The 20,088-nt window shown below is 37.3% G+C and overlaps 1 protein-coding gene across 1 annotated transcript; it reads right to left on the reverse strand.

Annotated features, from left to right (window-relative positions):
- Positions 1–4,579: 4,579 nt before the first annotated feature.
- Positions 4,580–10,283, reverse strand: LOC127423969 (T-box-containing protein TBX6L-like). The gene is made up of 9 exons (XM_051668705.1): positions 9,200–10,283; positions 8,816–8,972; positions 8,539–8,641; positions 7,897–8,061; positions 7,662–7,808; positions 7,405–7,475; positions 7,207–7,292; positions 6,839–7,052; positions 4,580–5,603 (listed from the first exon to the last, which is right to left on the reverse strand). Exons 1-9 carry the CDS (start codon positions 9,213–9,215, stop codon positions 5,141–5,143), a joined length of 1,422 nt encoding a protein of 473 aa, XP_051524665.1. The 5' UTR covers positions 9,216–10,283; the 3' UTR covers positions 4,580–5,140.
- Between the last annotated feature and the right edge of the window lie 9,805 nt (positions 10,284–20,088).

A 20,088-nucleotide genomic window follows, 5' to 3' on the forward strand; every position in this document is an offset into this window, starting at 1 on the left:
TGCACAACAATACAAAACAGCAACAAGACATAGACAATAATAAAAAATAATAAAACATTTAATAAAAATAAATAAATAAAAATTTAATAGAAAATAAAGTATTTATAGAATACACAATAAGACAGTATATATACATATACATATATACACACACAGACACAAACATACATACACACATACACATACGTAGTGCAAAACTAAATACAAATCTGTTATATACAGTGCAAGGGAATGTAATGGCAGAAGTGTTGTGGATGGATGTGTTGGATAAATATAAAAAGACTAGACTGTGAATTGCACATAATTATTGCTCAATGGGGCAGTATAGATAGCCTGAGGGAAAAAACTGTTCCTGTGCCTGACGGTTCTGGTGCTCAGTACTCTGTAGCGCCGGCCAGAAGGCAATAGTTCAGAAGGTAGTGGGCAGGGTGAGTGGGGTCCAGAGTGATTTCTCCAGCCTCTTTCCTCACTCTGGAAGTGTACAGTTCTTGAAGGGAGTGCAGGGGCAACCAGTAATCCTCTCAGCAGTCCGAATTGACCTTTGTAGTCTTCTGATATCCGATTTCGTAGCTGAACCAAACCAGACAGTTATTGAAGTGCAGAGGACAGATTCAATGACTGCTGAGTAGAACTGGGTCAGCAGTGCCTGTGGCAGGTTGAACTTCCTCAACTGGCAAAGGAAGTACAACCTCTGCTGGGCCTTTTTCACAATGGAGTCAATGTGGGTCTCCCACTTCAGATCCTGTGAGATGGTAGTGCCCAGGAACCTGAATGACTCCACTGCTGCCACAGTGCTGTTTAGAATGGTGAGGGGGATCAGTGTTGGGGTGTTCCTCCTAAAGTCCACAATCATCTCCACCGTTTTGAGCATGTTCAGCTCCAGACTGTTTTGACTGCACCAGACAGCCAGCTGTTTAACCTCCCTTCTGTATGCAGACTCAACGTCATCTCGGATGAGGTCGAGATGACGAACAGCCAGCTTGAAGCAGAAATAACCATTAGGCTACAGAAACAGAGAAAGAAGGAGCAGAGTGAAATAACAGAATGTTTTCTCAAATTGCCGTCCAGTTAATGTGGCAATTGGTGTCTCAGTGCCAGATGCCAGAGCTACTAGTATCTTGTATAATGTTGTTTTAACAGCCTCTGCTGCATTAACAGATATCTCTTTTTAACATCACCCAGAGGGGCTCTTAGGGCTTCAGTTTAGTGTTAAATGGTCTGCGGAGGGTTATTACAGCGTGAAGATTTTTATGTTCTCTCACTTTCTTGCATACTTTCTCATGCATTCACATAGACATAAAAACCCTTTCAGCAAGTCTGTTTCATTTCCTCTACTACTTCAATCACTTAGGTAAAATACTGCGAGACATTTTCTTTTCAGAACCTATCAGAAAAAGATTTTTCACATCATTTCACAAAACAAATCTTTTGCAATTTAATGTATTTGTTGTAATTTGTTGTAGTTCCCGATGCTAAACAAAAGTGAATTAATATGTTAATTTACATGAACTGTCTGAAAGAACCAAACTAAATCAGCATTTATTAATTTGGGATTTGTTGTTAATCAATGTGTATATATATATATATATATATACAGTTGAAGTCAGAAGTTTACATACACTTAGGTTGAAGTCATTAAATCTAATTTTTAACCACTCTACAGATTTCATATTAGAAACTATAGTTTTGGCAAGTCGTTTAGGACTTTGTGCATGGCACGAATAATTTTTCCAACAATTGTTTACAGATGGATTGTTTCACTTTTAATTGACTATATCACAATTCCAGTGGGTCAGACGTTTACACACACTAAGTTAACTGTGCCTTTAAGCAGCTTGGAAAATTCCAGAAAATGATATCAAGCCTTTAGGCAATTAGCCTATTAGCTTCTGATTGGCTAATTGGAGTCAATTGGTGGTGTACCTGTGGATGTATTTTAAGGCCTGCCTTCAAACTCAGTGCCTCTTTGTTTGACATCATGTGAAAATCAAAAGAAATCAGCCAAGATCTCAGAAAAAAAGTTGTGGACCTCTACAAATCTGGTTCATCCTTGGGAGCAATTTCCAAATGCCTGAAGGTACTATGTTCATCTGTATAAACAATAGTACGCAAGTATAAACACCATGGGACCACGCAGCCGTCATACCGCTCAGGAAGGAGATGCATTCTGTCTCCTAGAGATGAACGTAGTTTGGTGTGAAAAGTGCAAATCAATCCCAGAACAACAGCAAAGGACCTTGTGAAGATGCTGGAGGAAACAGGTAGACAAGTATCTATATCCACAGTAAAACGAGTACTATATCGATATAACCTGAAAGGCTGCTCAGTAAGGAAGAAGCCAGTGCTCCAAAACCGCCATAAAAAAGCCAGACTACAGTTTGCAAGTGCACATGGGGACAAAGATCTTACTTTTTGGAGAAATATCCTCTGGTCTGATGAAACAATAATTGAACTGTTTGGCCATAATGACCATCCTTCTGTTTGGAGAAAAAAGGGTGAGGCTTGCAAACCGAAGAACACCATCCCAACCGTGAAGCATGGGGGTGGCAGTATCATGTTGTGGGGGTGCTTTGCTGCAGGAGGGACTGGTGCACTTTACAAAATAGATGGCATCATGAGGAAGGAAAATTATGAGGATATATTGAAGCAACATCTCAAGACATTAGCCAGGAAGTTAAAGCTCAGTCATAAATGGGTCTTCCAAATGGACAATGTTCCCAAGCATACCTCTAAAGTTGTGGCAAAATGGCTTAAGTACAACAAAGTCAAGGTATTGGAGTGGCCATCACAAAGCCCTGACCTCAATCTGAAAGAAAATTTGTGGGCAGAACCAAAAAAGCTTGTGTGAGCAAGGAGGCCTACAAACCTGACTCAGTTACACCAGTTCTGTCTGGAGGAATGGGCCAAAATTCCAGCAATTTATTGTGAGAAGCTTGTGGAAGGCTACCCAAAACGTCTGACCCAAGTTAAACAATTTAAAGGCAATGCTACCAAATACTAACAAATTGTATGTAAACTTCTGACCCACTGGGAATGTGATGAAAGAAATAAAAGCTGAAATAAACCATTCTCTCTACTATTATTCTGACATTTCACATTCTTATAATAAAGTAGTGATCCTAACTGACCTAAGACAGGGAATGTTTTCTACGATTAAATGTCAGGAATTGTGAAAAACTGTTTAAATGTATTTGGCTAATGTGTTTGTAAGCTTCTGACTTTAACTGTAGATATATGAATTTGTTTTTCCAGATAAACCTTTACATACTTTTACAAACCTTGCATTTTTTTTATAATAGTTATGTATGATCCATACATTACCATATTTGTTAGATATGATTCATAAAGGCCCATATTTATCTTTTAAAAGTAGCAGAAATTGAAATAGAATACTTTCATGGTATGAAACTTAAAGTATGATATCAAACATACACACATTTACTACTGGAAAATAAGGTGGATCTGTATGATTATTTTATGACTTTTTTATTTAAACAGTCACTATGGTGGTATAACTCATATCACTCATTGTGTAGCAGACAATTATATATACGTCCCTAGTTATGCTAAAATTGGATTACATGCAAGTAAATGTGTCAGAAATAAGGCTGGGAAGATAAAAGTTAGAGGTAGATCTGGTATTGTTAGGCCATGGCCATGCCATTATGTCAACTACGATGTCATCTATTCAAAAGTAAATTCAAACTGTATGTGAGTACCAACTAGCTGCTAAGCTTGACTAAAAGACTAATTGTCCCACCAAGGACACACAAATAGACACATACACATCCCTCCCCCCTTTATGGCAGTCATTAGCGGCTGACATCCGTGACGGGGCAGCAATCAGCATCCGTCTGCATTTGAGTGGAGAAAAGAGCCCCGACATACCTCTATTTTCATGCCTCTTAAGACTCTTTCATGGGCACAGAGTGGCCTATGACATGCTTTGTTATGTAAGGCATTACTTTAAGTGTTCCATGGATGCAATATCAAATAGTGTGTGTATGCAGATGGAGGTGGGTGGAGTTCCAATTAGACTCAACAAAAGGGGAAAAAAAGTGAAAGACAAACAAAAACAGGCATAGTTCATAGAAATTAACAAACGAGGAAATTCTGAACTTGTTTTTCATTGCAAGATTGTGAAATCAAACATTTAAAGTAAAAACATTAAATGCCATCATATTTTGCCAATGTACAAATGCCAGGAAATTTAATTTAATCATGCCATGAAAGTAATTTTAAATTTAAAGAAATTCCTGTGTTAATTTAATAATGTTACTACAAAGATATTTGGTTTATTGTGTTATTGGTTTATGTCTATACTTAAATATAGGCCTGATTAAAAGTACTACCCAATCATGACCAAATTCCCCAAATAAAAGAGCTAGTTTAGGATCTAACACAGACCTTCAAAGTGTTCTTATTAACTTTACTGTCTACTTCACTTCCTCTAGAATTGTACTTGTAAATGCCCCCATGAATATATCTCTACATATTAATAAGCTGCTTATTTCTTTCTTTGAAAAATGAAGAGACCATGATCAAATTGACTTTTGAGATATTTACTGACACTTCTTTATTTCAGACATACAATATTGCAATTTTCACACAGCATTTTACACTACAGCATTTTCTCCCTATTAACAAAAAATATGTAAGTAGCAGCAAAGCCAAACATGAAATAAATAGACATTTAACAACAAAACAAGGAAAACCAGTTCATTCTGGATCCTTGGAAAGCAGCCATTAAAGTTTTCAAGTCAAAATGTATCAAAAGCCTCAAGAACAGCATTTCAATATGCATTTAAATGACAAGCACATCGCCATTTCACACCGTGGAAAGAATACAAAGATCCTCAGATCAGATTTGTCTTCAGTTGTACTGAAGTAAGTTCTTTATTTGCCTTTTGCACTCATATATCAAAATCCATCTAGTTATTTTGCATATCCAAGTTGACTCAGAAACCACATTTTAGTTAGTGCCTATTGACTAAATTCAACTCTTACTGTTCTATTGTTTAACTGGTACTTGCAGGTAACGAACAACGTGCACCATCATCCAGGTCACGGCGGGAAGAACCAGACCTAACCGTGCAGACATCAGAATTCACAAGTCTTTCATCTGCGGATCCTCATCCACTCACCAGCACGAGTAAGAGAAGAGTGGGTATTGACTCCAGTCCCCTACGTTTCCATGGTGATAGCTGTGATGTACGGCCTGGGTGCTGTACTCAGTGGGTAGGTGATGGTGAGGAGGTGGATGTGGGGGGTATTGAGAGGATGCTGCTCCGTTCCACTGTCCCAGAGACTGTTCAGTACAGTAGGGGGTGTAGAGGGGATGGTGGCCCAGCATACCTGGCTTGGCCTGAGCTATGGCCATGTTCAGCACCCCTGTGTAGTCCTGGTGCCCAGCGGAGGGGTGAGGTGGGCAGGCGGGGTGGCTGAACTCAGTGGCAGAGGGCTTGCTGGAAGAGTCAGGATCTGGAACAGTGGCGACATCAGGAACACGTGACTCAAAACTGGAGCGGCCACTACTTCCACAACCACCACTGCTGCCCACACTGGAGGAGGAGGGCGAGGGGGACTTGCCATATTCATGAAATCTGTGAAAATTTCACATTGTAAGATTAACCTTGCATTGAGATATTACAAAGTCAGAAAATACCTTCACAACATTTAAATATTGGGTAACACTATTTTACAGTATAGTGTTACTATTACTATAGGAAGGTTTTAGGTTCAAAACAAGTTAAGCTTAACTGAGAGCATTTGTGGCATAATGTTGATTATCACAAAAAAATAATTTTGACTTACCTTCCGCTTTTTAAAAAAAGAAAAAAAAACGCAGTTAAAGGCCAAAGTATACTTTGATTGTCAGGGTTGCGCTCGCGCAATTTATGTGTGATGCAAATTTCATCATCAGCACAGTGTGCGTGTACACCCAGATTTTCTCGTCATGCGGACAGTCCTCGTCTGTCCGCATTGTCGGCGCATGTGTTTGCCGTTGAATGTACTAAAAAGTAACGAAAAGCAGTAGTAGTGCGCTTGCGTCGAACACGTTCTTATTCGTTTATGGTCAGAAAAGTACACTTTGAAAGGCAGTGCGGTCGACCAGGCGCAATCCAATCCCAAATGCACAAAAATGAAGTATACCCGGGGCTTAAGGCACTTACAATGGAAGTGAATGGGGCCAGTCTATAAATGTTAAAATACACTTTCAAAAGTCTAGCCACAAGACGTAAATATTTTACATGATTTTAGAGTGATAAAATCAGAGATTTAGGGCATTTACGTTTACAGGGGTTTATATTGTTACATCATCAGGGCAATGAAGCTATAATATTGGGTATAACTTTACACATATAAGGTTAGTAAGTGATTTAATCACACTAAAATCATGTTAACACGTATAATGTTCATATCATGTGGCCATACTTTTGAAACAATGTGTATTTTAGTGTTTATGGACTGGCCCCATTCACTTCCATTATATGTGCTTTACTGTAACCGTGATTTTTAATTCTGTTTCTTAAAAAAACAAGGGATGAGTCTAAAAACTTTTGTGGTAATCAAAATAAGGCCACCAATGAGATCAATTGGACTTAATTTGTATTGAATCTGGAATGTTCCTTCAAGTACTATAGTAATAATAACAATATGTAAGTACAGGCAGCTCCACAAAATAAGTGCACAGTAAGTACATGTTGTTCTTTAGTAATACTCAGTAATCACTTTGTAATGATATACAGTAAAATGAACAATGTTAAAAAAAAAAAGTAGAAGTTTGACCAAATATTGTTTTGCACAAGTTAAAGTCTTGTTTGAGGTCAGTAGGTACCTGTACGGCTGGTATGTGTTCTGTCCAGGTACGAGCTGTTCTGAGCTGTACACGTCTCGAGGGTCCGAGCCCAGAGGAGAGTCAGCACGGACAGCGTGGCCGGTGTCCCTGTCGCATGCACCTCCCCATGGAGAGTACCGTTCACCCTTTACCTCCTTCTCCTTACGAGCCACATGTTCTTCATCCAGACCATCACAGGAGGATTGACGGATATCTGAAGAGTTGAAAATTAATGAGATTTTCATCAATTACTGTTCATACTTGCTACCTAGGATAATTAAACCCTTCAACTAAGAGTTAATGGCTCGAATCCCTTCAAAATATACATATAAACTCAAATATAAAGTTAGCAGAGTTTGGACAATTACCTTGTGGACTTCCCTGTTCAGACTCTTTTGAACTGTTCATCTTCTTTGCAGTCCTCTCTGGATCAGCAAGACTTCTGTTTGTTCGTCTATAAAAGGAAAGAGATGACAAATGGTCAGCAATGGCTGTACCTTCAAGTTTAAGAACAACAGAAAATTATTTGTAATATAAAATAGTAGGAAAAAGAAACAAAATCTCACCTTTTGGAGTTTGTACCCTCATCTCTGAATCCTTTAGCAAAGGGGTTGTGGTCAATTTTCAGCTTTGTGATCTGTGAAAAATAATGTAAGTATCAATCAAAGTTCTAGTTGACTGTAGCATCAGTTATCCATAAATATTATTAATTAGGCTTGTGGGCATAAGGAAATATGCTGTAACCACCATGGACAATTAAATAGTGGTCAGTCAATCAAACTTTTACATTTGGCCCCCCAAATAAAAAGGTTAAAACTCATACCTTTTTGTTCTGGTATGCGGTAACAGCGGTGAATGAGGTTTCAGGGAAAGTGAAGGTTTGAAAAACGCTCCAGCGTACACTATACAGATCATCTGCTTGTACAATGTGAAATCGCGGGTGATAACAGTGCATTGAGTGGAGAATGATCTGAACAAGGAGGAGAGAGATTTATTAAAATCAAGTTCAAAGTCCAATTGCTATTAAAGAAATGTAAGAATTGAAGTGTAGCAATTACATGTCCATGCTGGTCAAGGGCATTGTTGGTTAGCTTGAGTTTGAGGAAGGATACTGGCTGCTTCATCCAGTGGCTGCCAGGCGCAGGGGAATCCGGGTGTAGGTACGTCCTGTAAGGCGGCTGGGGCTCAGCTTTGCCAGCGACCTCCCACTTGTCCTTGTTCCACTATGGATAAAGGAGAGAATCATTTTAATGAAGGTTATTGTCTTCTACAAGCATTAATGATAAGTATCACTTCATTGGCTTTGCTCGTGACATAAGGTGCTGCTTGGGGGGGGGGTTGGAGTGTGAGACTATGTGTGAACAAGAGTGTGTGTTGGGGCAAACCCCCCAGTGGGTTCTGTAAAAACAGGAAGAGTTGGGGCTCTTTGAAGTTGAGTAGCGCAATCAGTGGTGAGGACGTTCTGGGGAGACAAATGTGACAACGTCCCCCCAACACTCTAGCTGTTCACGATTGATCAGCAGATTCTCATTTTAGTAGCACACTAATAATCTAGTCTAACCTATGCTCCAGAGCATTATAATGGATCGATAAGCCTTTAAAGTTCTCAAGATGCCAACTGATATGTTGAGGAATGTTCTTGGATAATTCCAAATCCTGCTGTTGATGGACATTAGATGAAGACTAGATGAGGTTCTAACCTTGTATCTGAGTACGTCCTCTGGCACCATGTCCACCAGTAAAATGTACTTTGCATATGGCACCAATCCAGACAAGCTGATTTTACAGTGTGGAAACATTCTCCTGCAACACAAAATCAAGTCAAGTTTAGTTCATGCTTTCAACAGTCAATTCCAAGCATTAAATTCTCAAAATGAAAACTTTAAGGTATTTTAGAAAGTTTTGCATCCATTAAGGTCAGTTTAGCTGATCTGATCCCTGCGCTTTAGTTGAGGAACATGGTGCTCCAAGACGCACCTTCCAGGTTTGGTGATAATCATCTCAGTTCCAATCTCATGAAAGGACTTCCACAGCTCTGGATCCTCCAGAGTCATTCGGATGTTGCCTTGGTGATAAGAGTCACTAGCTCCAGCCATAGAAGTTGGAGGAGGGAGGCTGAAATTATGCTTGAGATCTGAGAAAAATTTGAAAAGGGAATATTTTTAGAAGTTCTTTTACCAGAAGATATCTCATGACAATCAAGTTTTACAGATAACTCTGGGACTTTATTTATTGTATTTACGTGAGACAAAGTGCAAAAGGATGTTTAAACAGATTTAACAATAAAGCCCAGCATGTATTTGTGGAAAATATATGTAGCACACCATGAGTAGGTACATTCAGGTTAAGACAAGCACTCACCTCTGATAGACTGCATTATTTGACTTCTCGAAAGATGTCCTCCAGAAAAAACAAAAGATACACCAAAAACAAGAGAGATCAGAATGAGTAATAGTTAGATGTTTCAGTTAAAGCACAAGCTCTCCATATGACCTTAAATGGGTCTTGTTAATTCCAATGGCACACAAGTGCTGAGCAGTTAAGTCCAAGGATGAAGGGATCCAATGTGTTATATGTCTGATGCAGAGGGGGTGTCCCGCACCTTTAAGTGGGTTCTGGGTGTGGGTGGGGCTTGGCCCCCATTCCCAGACTTTGAAGTGACATTGATGAGTCAATGTCATGATCCCATTGGTTGATGGGCAGAATCAAAGAGAGTTAGCAGAACCTTGATAGAGTCCCAACAGGAAGGGGACAAGCAGAGGAAACATGTCTTTATGAACTGCTAAAAGACTTTTAAACAAATACGTACAAGCCCAAAGTATACAGCACGCCAAATCAACTGTAAAATTCCCTTCATTAATCCAGCTAATGTGAGGAAGAGCAAAGAATTTGCCTTCTGTGGTGTTGACTCATCCACGCAAACATAACCTGGCACACTCAGCACCCATGTCTGCTAATTCACACAGACATATCCGCTAATTCTCACTAATGCTACAGACACCAGGCCTCGATTTTTACAACCAGGTCAAACCATGGTAAATAATTAGAAATGCAATTTGATGTCATCACTAGAGTATGAAGTTCTTCTGAACTTTTGCTTTTCATATGTTCTAAACTTAATTTACACATTGAATTTTGAAAGCCACGGTCACTTTTAAAACTTCTATAAAACATATACAGGCCTAACGTTTATCAAAGACACAACAAAGACTACACAGAACCAACATAACCTTCATAACTACTGAGGTTTAAATTCAAGTTAAATTCCAGCAGCTGTGACCAATTCTTTGACCATACACTTTACAATAAAATAAAATAAAATAAAGGTTCTTCAGTATTTCTTTGAAGCACAAACTCTTTTTTTTTTTAATCAAAAATGTTATTCAATTTAATTCAGGTTTAATTGTAAAGTGCTTTTAAAAATACATATTTCTCCAAAACAGCTTTAAATAGAAAATAGCAGAAAATAGCAAATAGAAAATAGCAAAAAAAAAAAACAAAAAAACATATATATATATATATATATATATATATATATATATATATATATATATATATATATATATATATATATATTATAATAATTTTAAGAATAGAATATTATTTTTAGCTGTATATGTTTTAGCTGTAACATGAAAAAAAATGTTCTTGATGTTATTTTAGGTTCTTTTTATTAGAGATTTGGTTCTTGAGATGAAAAGTGAAGCACCAATAGCTAATTTTCTAAAGTACAATAGAACCTAAAATGATCCTCTATGCTATCAGGCTAAAAATATTTTTTGGATTGGAACCGTTTTTTTTTTTTTTATTTTATTTATTATCTTAAACCATTTAAATGGTTGCCATTGATTTGCCATGAACATCCAAGAAATGTCTTTGAATCTGAAATGAAGAACACAGCTGAGTCCATATCAGAGAATAGGTCAAGAAACAGGACCACATAAAGTCATTATAGAGTTGTGGCAGAAAGCAACCCAATAGGGCAAATCTACAGGTGAGGCATACCTGAGAAGGAGCCTGTGTATGTATGAATCGGGGGGTGGGGGGTTGTGTATTCAAGGTGTCTAGACATGACCATTTTTTTAGGCTTAATCTCATTAGGAAGAAATGGCCTCAGAAAGCAGCAGGCTTTCTATTCATGCAGAGAGACATAGGCACAGATCCATAGAGAGAGACAGATAGATAAAAAAAGGAGAAGCAAAAGAATGGGCCTGCTTCATAGCCTATTAGCACCAATGAGCTAGAATTTTCATGTCTGACATGGAACCAACATGAGTAGGGAAAGTCTGTCTGAATAATGTTTGGAGGCCAAACCTAATGCCTGACTATTGTTATGGATCTGTAAGCAAGCTGAAATGAGTGCTTGCCTGGCTCTGTTCACAAATGCAGGAACATGCACTAGATCTACAACCTGATAAGTCTTCAAATTGAAGAAAAGGGTTAAATGTTTTATTATTGTTAATTAATGATGAAGGCAGTTGGTCTGCCACTATGCGTTGGCTTTCTAATGTTTATGGCCCAATAAAATAATGTAGCATAGCCTACAATTGGAGATTGCATGCCTTGCCAGTTTTCTTCCTTATTATGATATTATTGTAATTATTGGGGATTTTTCAGCATTTTTTTATTTATTTATTTGTATTTATTTTTTATATAGTAAGTATAATTAATAGTGGGGAGAGAGAAGGGAAGATGACATGATGACATCAGTATGACATGAACTGAAATTGAACTTGTGTTTCCAGCATGAGAGCCGCTGCTCTATATGTCTTGAGCATCTATGCTAACTGCCAGGCCACGCTCTGCATTTATGTTATTATACCTGGGATTTTTATTATTATTATTATTATTTAAACCCTGGTGCAAATAGTGGCAGATATTATTTGCACCCCAACCCTTCTGCAAATAACAGATACTAATTGCACCCTGGTGCAAATAGTGTCAGATACTGTTTGCACCCATATTTAAATACTAACATACCATATGGGCATCACTGAAGTGTGTTTATTGTGTTTATTTAGAGTCATACAGACACACTACATTAACCCCTAAACTTAACCTTAACCTTACCTTAGAAAAAATAACCTTGGTTTTACTTCAGTAACCATGGTTTCACAATGGTATTTTTTGTTAATTTACAGTAACCACAAAATGAACCATGGTTACTATATTACCACCATGTTACTGTACTAACACCATGGTTAATTGCATTAAAACTGGTTTCTGCCCAAAAAAAAAACATGGTTACTACAATATTAGTAATACAGTGATGCAATCTACACACAAGTGATGCTGAGCCGTGGGAACGAGTGCGATCGACAGACCCCGCCTCCGGATCAAACCCTTCTCTGCACTCCTCAACATTTACCGTGACCAAATCACTGTGATAAAATCAACATTTATGTTAATTTTTATGTAATATTTTTAGTAGTATTAAAGGAAATATTAAGAATGGAAACAGGAAATCTAATGGGAAAAAGAGTGGGACAAACGCTAGTACAACAGTACACATCCACACAACGTTTTTTACACACCACGCCACTGCAGCGACATATATTGTTCAGTTTGTTGTATATTTCTGCGGTTCTACCAGACTAATGGGGTAAAAATAGCTGCACTGTGTGGCAGATGCTATTTACAAATAGACACTCCAAAATATTTAAAAAAAATAAACAAATGGATTTTGAAAATTTTAAAACAAAGAAAAGTTATGGAGTGAAATAAAGAAGTAATATTTACTCGTTTAAGCTGGTAATATAGTTTGTAATACAAAATATTAAGCTATACTGTTATCTATTATTAAAAGAAAATGCAACACATTTTCACAGACTAGTGGTCTCAGGTTTTTTTCAACCCTGTTGGATGCTATTAATTATATTATAATGAATGGAATATCCCTGGTAAAAAAAAATCCTATCGGAATGTGTGTATACAGGTGTGCTAATGATGCTAATGAAACTTCATTTCATCACAATTTGGAAACAATCATAATGGGACCAAATAAGGTCCAACCACATAAATTGAAATGGCAACAAGTAAACTTTAAAATAGGAATTTCTGTATATCCAGTAAGATTATTCTAAGTGGTATCTTATTTTGGATATTTTACAACTGATTCTAAGTTATGATAGAAGTTCCATGAGCAATCCTTTACGCTGGCGGCCAAAAGTTTGAAATAATGTACAGATTTTGCAGTTTCGGAAGGAAATTGGTACTTTAATTCACCAAAGTGGCATTCAACTGATCACAAAGTATAGTCGGGACATTACTGATGTAAAAAACAGCACCATCACTATTTGAAAAAAGTCATTTTTGATCAAATCTAGACAGGCCCCATTTCCAGCAGCCATCACTCCAACACCTTATCCTTGAGTAATCATGCTAAATTGTTAATTTGGTACTAGAAAATCACTTGCCATTATATCAAGCACAGTTGAGAGGTATTTGGAGCTTAACATTGTCTTTGTGTTTGTTTTTGAGTTGCCATAGTATTTTTAGGTCAAAAATGGCAAAAAAGAAACAGCTTTCTCTAGAAACTTGTTAGTCAATCATTGTTTTGAGCAGTGAAGGCTATACAATGCTTGAAATTGCCAAAAACTGAAGATTTCATACAAATGTTACATTACAGTCTTCAAAGACAAAGGACAACTGGCTCTAACAAGGACAGAAAGAGATGTGGAAGGCCAGATGTACAATTAAAGAGGATAAGTACATCAGAATCTCTAGTTTGAGAAATAGACGCCTCACATGTCCTCAGCTGACAGCTTCATTGAATTCTACCTGCTCAACACCAGTTTCATGTACAATAGTAAAGAAAAGACTCAGGGGTGCAGGCCTTAAGGGAAGAATTGCAAAGAAAAAGCCACTTTTGAAACAGAAAAAAACAAAAAGAAAAGATTAGAGTGGGCAAAGACACACAGACATTGGACAACAGATAATTGGAAAAGAGTGTTATGGATCTTAACCCCATTGAGCTTTTGTGGGATCAGCTAGACTGTAAGGTGTGTGAGAAGTGCCCGACAAGACAGCCACATCTATGGCAAGTGCTACAGGAAGTGTGGGGTGAAATGTCACCTGAGTATCTGGACAAACTGACAGCTAGAATGCCAAGATCTGCAAAGCTGTCATTGCTGCACATGGAGGATTTTTTGATGAGAACTCTTTGAAGTAGTTTAAGAAGTTCTGAAATTTTTTTTCAAATTGTTATAGTAATTTTTCACATTATTAATGTCCTGAATATACATTGTGATCAGCTGAATGCCACTTTGATGAATAAAAGTACCAATTTCTTTCCATAAGAGCAAAATCTGTACTTTATTCCAAACTTTTGACCACCAGTGTACATAATGCTTAACTATTTTTAGACTAGAAATTGAAAGAGAAAGATAGAACAGATAAATACTCAACTAGTTCTGATGTTTAGCCAACAGAAAACATAATCCACAGTTTGTTCTGATTCTCCACCCCAGTATAGAGCACTGTTAGCACAACTCTTTCTTATGCTAAATGCTAACTCCAGCAAAACAGACTCTTAATCACCACCATTTCCTACATTTGCAAGCACTCTCAAAGCACTGAGAGTAAAAATATCGTCCTACATAAAAGACCCCAAAAATGATTGACCATTTGCATAATGATGCATCGTTGATATATACTTTGAATACGTAAAGGTTTTTGTAGGCCACAGCAGATGGGAATGGAATGGACTATCACATATGTTTTAGTTGGGTTACGAATGATTCCTCTTCTACAGCAAGAATTGATAACAATATTTATACTCAGTATTCAAAAAGTACCAAGGTATTCCCATGGTTTTCTGGACATGTACTATGGAAATAACATTGCAGCGTTTGCAGTACCTTGGAGTACCATGTAAATACCATGGCATTTGAATATGGTAATGATGATATTACTATCTGATACCATTACTTTACCATGGTAACATTAGCGGCTGAATTATTTTGCAGCAGATATAACAGAGAATTATAATAATATCAGATTTCGTCCTACTCATGGAGACATTTATAGATGTGCTATTAATTTGGTATAAATGTGTTATGACACTTTAGCAGTACACTTTACACAAAGTGAAGGCCTGTTCTTGTCTTAAGTGCATTTTTCTCTATTGATCAATGGCAAATTAAACTCAGACAGGCAAACTTCTTTAAACCATTATTTTTTGTGGATGCAATAAAGACAGCTAATACACTTGCTCTTAGCAGCAGTTAAAACAGGGTTGCCTTTTTTTTTTACGAGCTAAAAGGCCACAAAAGCTGTGAATGTATTGACTGAGAAAATAAGGTAAACTAAGAGGATGTGTCTTAAACGCAAATTCATCCAAGCAAATTGAAGAGGGACGTTTTAAATGCCCTCACACCAAACCAACACTCTGGAGATTAACATCGAGAGACCTAAATTGAGAAAATAGCAGAAGACATTAGCCAAACACGTGTTTAGCTATCTTTCCATCATGAAGGTGTGATGTACAGGTTTCATTTCCTTCACCTGAAGCTATCAGTATTAGTCACACATAACGCGTGGCACTCCTCACTATACTGACGATACACACACGTTGGTGCAGGTCTAGCCTATAGTTTTCCTAAAGCTAATCCAATAGTAGCACACTTATATTAGTGCTTAAGCTAATTGCTTAGCTTTTGACTATCATATAGTTTCAAGGTTGTATAAACATTTCAGGACACTTTTTTCGAGAGGTTTTGGTTGAGCTAACGCTTCAGCCACTTTGTTTTGTGCATTTAACCTTCATGTTCTGTTTGGGGTCTCAGAGACTCCAGGTATAAAAACATAATTAAAAGCATAAAAATTTCACATGATAAGATTTTCTGATGGATGTACACACTGTAGCAGTGCAAAATTGTTTATTTGTATTTGTTTTATTGTATTTGTCTACACTCTGTTTTTGCAGGAGTAATATTGACCCCAAACATCAGGAACATTACTATATTGGATAGCAGTCATATTTCTGAATGGTCTTTGCCTATTTTTTTAATACAACAGACAGAGGAAAGTTCCAGGTTCAATACAACTGAAGCTCAATCAACGGTATTTGTAGCATATTACCTCAAAAAATTATTTTTACTCGCTCCTGTTTAATAAAACAAAATGCAAAAATTGGGGTTAATTACTTACAATGGAAGTGAATGGGGCCAGACCACAAACATTCAAATGCTAACTGTTTCAAAAGTATAGCCACAATGCATAAACATTATTCATGTAAACATTATTTAAGTGCAATACAACCAAGGATTTACCGGTGTTGCAGCGTTTACCAGATTAGCATTTACCAGACTGTAAGAATTACCTGCATTGTGTCGTTATGACAACAAAGCTGTAATATTGGATAAAACTTTACACAGATTAGACTCAAGTGATTTTATCACACTGGAAACATGTTAAAATGTTTAATGTTTACATTTTGTGGCTACAGTTTTGAAACAGTGTGTATTTTAATGTTTATGTACTGGCCCCATTCACTTCCACTGTAAGTGCCTACTGTAACCAAGAATTTTGCTTATATACAGTTGTGCTCAAAAGTTTGCATACCCTGGAAGAAATTGTGAAATTTTGGCACTGATTTTGAAAATATGACTGATCATGCAAATAAACTGTCTTTTATTTAAGGATAGTGATCTTATGAAGCCATTTATTATCACTCAGTTGTTTGGCTCCTTTTTAAATCATAATGATAACAGAAATCACCCAAATGGCCCTGATCAAAAGTTTACATACCCTTGAATGTATGGTCTTGTTACAGACACACAAGGTGACACACACAGGTTTAAATGGCAATTAAAGGTTAATTTCCCACACCTGTGGCTTTTTAAATTGCAATTAGTGTCTGTGTATAAAGAGTCAATGAGTCTGTTAGCTCTCACGTGGATGCGCTGAGCAGGCTAGATACTGAGCCATGGGGAGCAGAAAAGAACTGTCAAAAGACCTGCGTAACAAGGTAATGGAACTTCATAAAGAATGAAAAGGATATAAAAAGATATCCAAAGCCTTTAGAATGCCAGTCAGTACTGTTCAATCACTTAAGAAGTGGAAAATTCAGGGATCTCTTGATACCAAGCAAAGGTCAGGTAGACCAAGAAAGATTTCAGCCACAACTGCCAGAAGAATTGTTCGGGATACAAAGAAAAACCCACAGGTAACATCAAGAGAAATACAGGCTGCTCTGGAAAAAGACGGTGTGGTTGTTTCAAGGAGCACAATACGATGATACTTGAACAAAAATGAGCTGCATGGTCGAGTTGCCAGAAAGAAGTCTTTACTGCACCAATGCCACAAAAAAGCCCGGTTACAATATGCCCGACAACACCTTGACACGCCTCACAGCTTCTGGCACACTGTAATTTGGAGTGACGAGACCAAAATAGAGCTTTATGGTCACAACCATAAGCGCTATGTTTGGAGAGGGGTCAACAAGGCCTATAGTGAAAAGAATACCATCCCCACTATGAAGCATGGTGGTGGCTCACTGATGTTTTGGGGGTGTGTGAGCTCTAATGGCACGGGGAATCTTGTGAAAATTGATGGTGAGATGAATGCAGCATGTTATCAGAAAATACTGGCAGACAATTTGCATTCTTCTGTACGAAAGCTGCACATGGGATGCTCTTGGACTTTCCAGCACGACAATGACCCTAAGCACAAGGCCAAGTTGACCATCTAGTGGATACAGCAGAAGAAGGTGAAGGTTCTGGAGTGCCATCACAGTCTCCTGACCATAATATCATCGAGCCACTCTGGGGAGATCTCAAACGTGCGGTTCATGCAAGACGACCAAAGACCTGGAGGCATTTTGCCAAGACGAATGGGCAGCTATACCACCTGCAAGAATTTGGGGCTTCATAGACAACTATTACAAAAAACTGCACGCTGTCATTGATGCTAAAGGGGGCAATACACAGTATTAAGAACTAAGGGTATGCAGACTATTGAACAGGGGTCATTTCATTTTTTTCTTTGTTGCCATGTTTTGTTTTATGATTGTGCCATTCTGTTATAACCTACAGCTGAATATGAGTCCCATAAGAAATAAAAGAAATGTATTTTGCCTGCTCACTCATGTTTTCTTTAAAAATGGTACGTATATTACCAATTCTCCAAGGGTATGCAAACTTTTGAGTACAACAGTATATACTCTCTCTCTCTCTCTCTATATATATATAGTATATAAAGCTAAATTCTTTGTTACAGTATATACAATATACAATATATTTATATATATATATATAGAGAGAGAGAGAGAGAGTAAAATGCTTGGTTACAGCATATACTAGAGACAACTCTAATTATATTTTCTCAACACTATGCCACAAATGCCGTCAACTGAGGTTAACTTGTACTGAACCTGAAACATTTCTTTGAAGCTTCAGTAATATCTGTCTGTTGTGTTTGATTAGGTTAGAGGAATTGAAGGGAAAGAGGATCATTCTTAAATTACTATTATTATTTTCACATTTTGAGGTCATTGCGTTCGAGGCCCCAAACATAAAGACAGTAAAGCTATTCTCAACAGAATATAAGGGTTAAATAGTTGTTAAGCAAATAACAAAGTTTTAGTTCAGCCGGTAAAACATGACCCTATTGCAACACTAAAGTCACAGATTTTATTTTCAGCGAACACACTGATATAATGTAGCTTGGATGTGCCGTAAATCATGTTGGATAAAAGCATCTGCTGATTGCATAAATATAAAGTCACTTGGAAAACTATAATTGTTTTTTGTCAATAAGCTTCTCTTTTGGCTCACAACCCTCAATTGCTCTCACTACACCACTGCCATACAGTGATATTGGTAAAACAAGCTTACCCCTGAATGTGTGCATGGTTTTGATATGGAAAGTTAGAATGTATAAAACTCAGTGGCATTACGGTTACATTCATTCTACAAGTTACAATCAGGTAAACTTGGCAAGTCCAAATGTAAAAAAATAAAATACAAAATTGGCCGTTGAGATACAAAAGCATGACTTATCCAATGCTAAAACATATAATGTTGAGAAAAAAAAGACCAGAGGTTGGAAATGAGCTTAGCATAAGCCAGTGTGTGAAAAGATAATGCATTCTGCTATGCTGTCATTTGAAACAACTCAGTCGTTGAATCGGACACCAGCCTCCAGTTTAAAGCCAGGCATGTGAGACATGGATTCACTAGCTTATTAACACCTGCAAGGTGCTTATAAGCATGGAATTCAGATACATTGGATGGATTTAATTATGGTAAGAAATGTTGGCTATTGCTAATACTTCCAAACACCAGTAACATTTGTCACATACTATGTAATGAGTTTTTTCTGCTATGTTTTAATTATTTTAAGTGTTGTAATTACCCTGTTCTTTTTTTTTTTTTTTTTTTATATATATATAGATATAGTTATCATTATACAACCATATTAGCTCTTATTATCTAACCTGATTGGACAAGCATGGTTCTAAGTATTCTGATATTTAGTATTAAATCACTGGGATGCTTCACTGAGCGCTTTTACGTGCACGTTCTTACACCGATTATGCTTAAGCAGACAACGTGTGGTCATGTAAATGCATTAAACTGTGTTCCTTTATGGGTGTACGGTCATAAACGGCGTAATAATAAACCAAATTGACACAGGTAGATGTTTTTTCCATTACGCCGATTTTGCTTTACATCTAAATGCCTTTACAGGCATTCTTACCGACTTATCCAATGTACGCAGGTGTTGTGCGCATGCCTCTTCACTCTTTGAAGTCAAAAGTGGAGAATAACTTGATTATTTTAAATCTCATGTAAATGCAGATTTCTTGCTTCGACAGATTGTTTAAATAAGCTGATTTTTGGGAGTTATTTGAATATTGGTGTGCATGTAAACTGTTTGTATCACTCCAGTTGTCTGTGTTTATGGCGTTCCAGACAGTCTGTTCATAACTCGGTGACGCACAACTGTTGTTGCTGTTTTGGCTTCGTTTGGAACTACTTTTGTTAGCGAAGCAAAAATTGACAAAATAACTGCCCATATTGTGTCTAAAATGTACGTTCCTCGATTTTAACCTAAAGAGATAGTTCATCGAAAAATGAAAATTCTCTCATCATTTACTCACCCTCATGCCATTCCGGATGTGTATGACTTTCTTTCATCTGCTGAACTCAAATGGAGATTTTTAGCTCTTTTGGTCCATACAATGCAAGTGAATGGGTGCCAAAAATTTGAAGCTTCAAAAATCACATAAAGGCAGCATAAAAGTA

This window comes from Myxocyprinus asiaticus, chromosome 33 (genome assembly GCF_019703515.2).
Source record: "Myxocyprinus asiaticus isolate MX2 ecotype Aquarium Trade chromosome 33, UBuf_Myxa_2, whole genome shotgun sequence".
Taxonomy (NCBI): Eukaryota; Metazoa; Chordata; class Actinopteri; order Cypriniformes; family Catostomidae; genus Myxocyprinus; species Myxocyprinus asiaticus.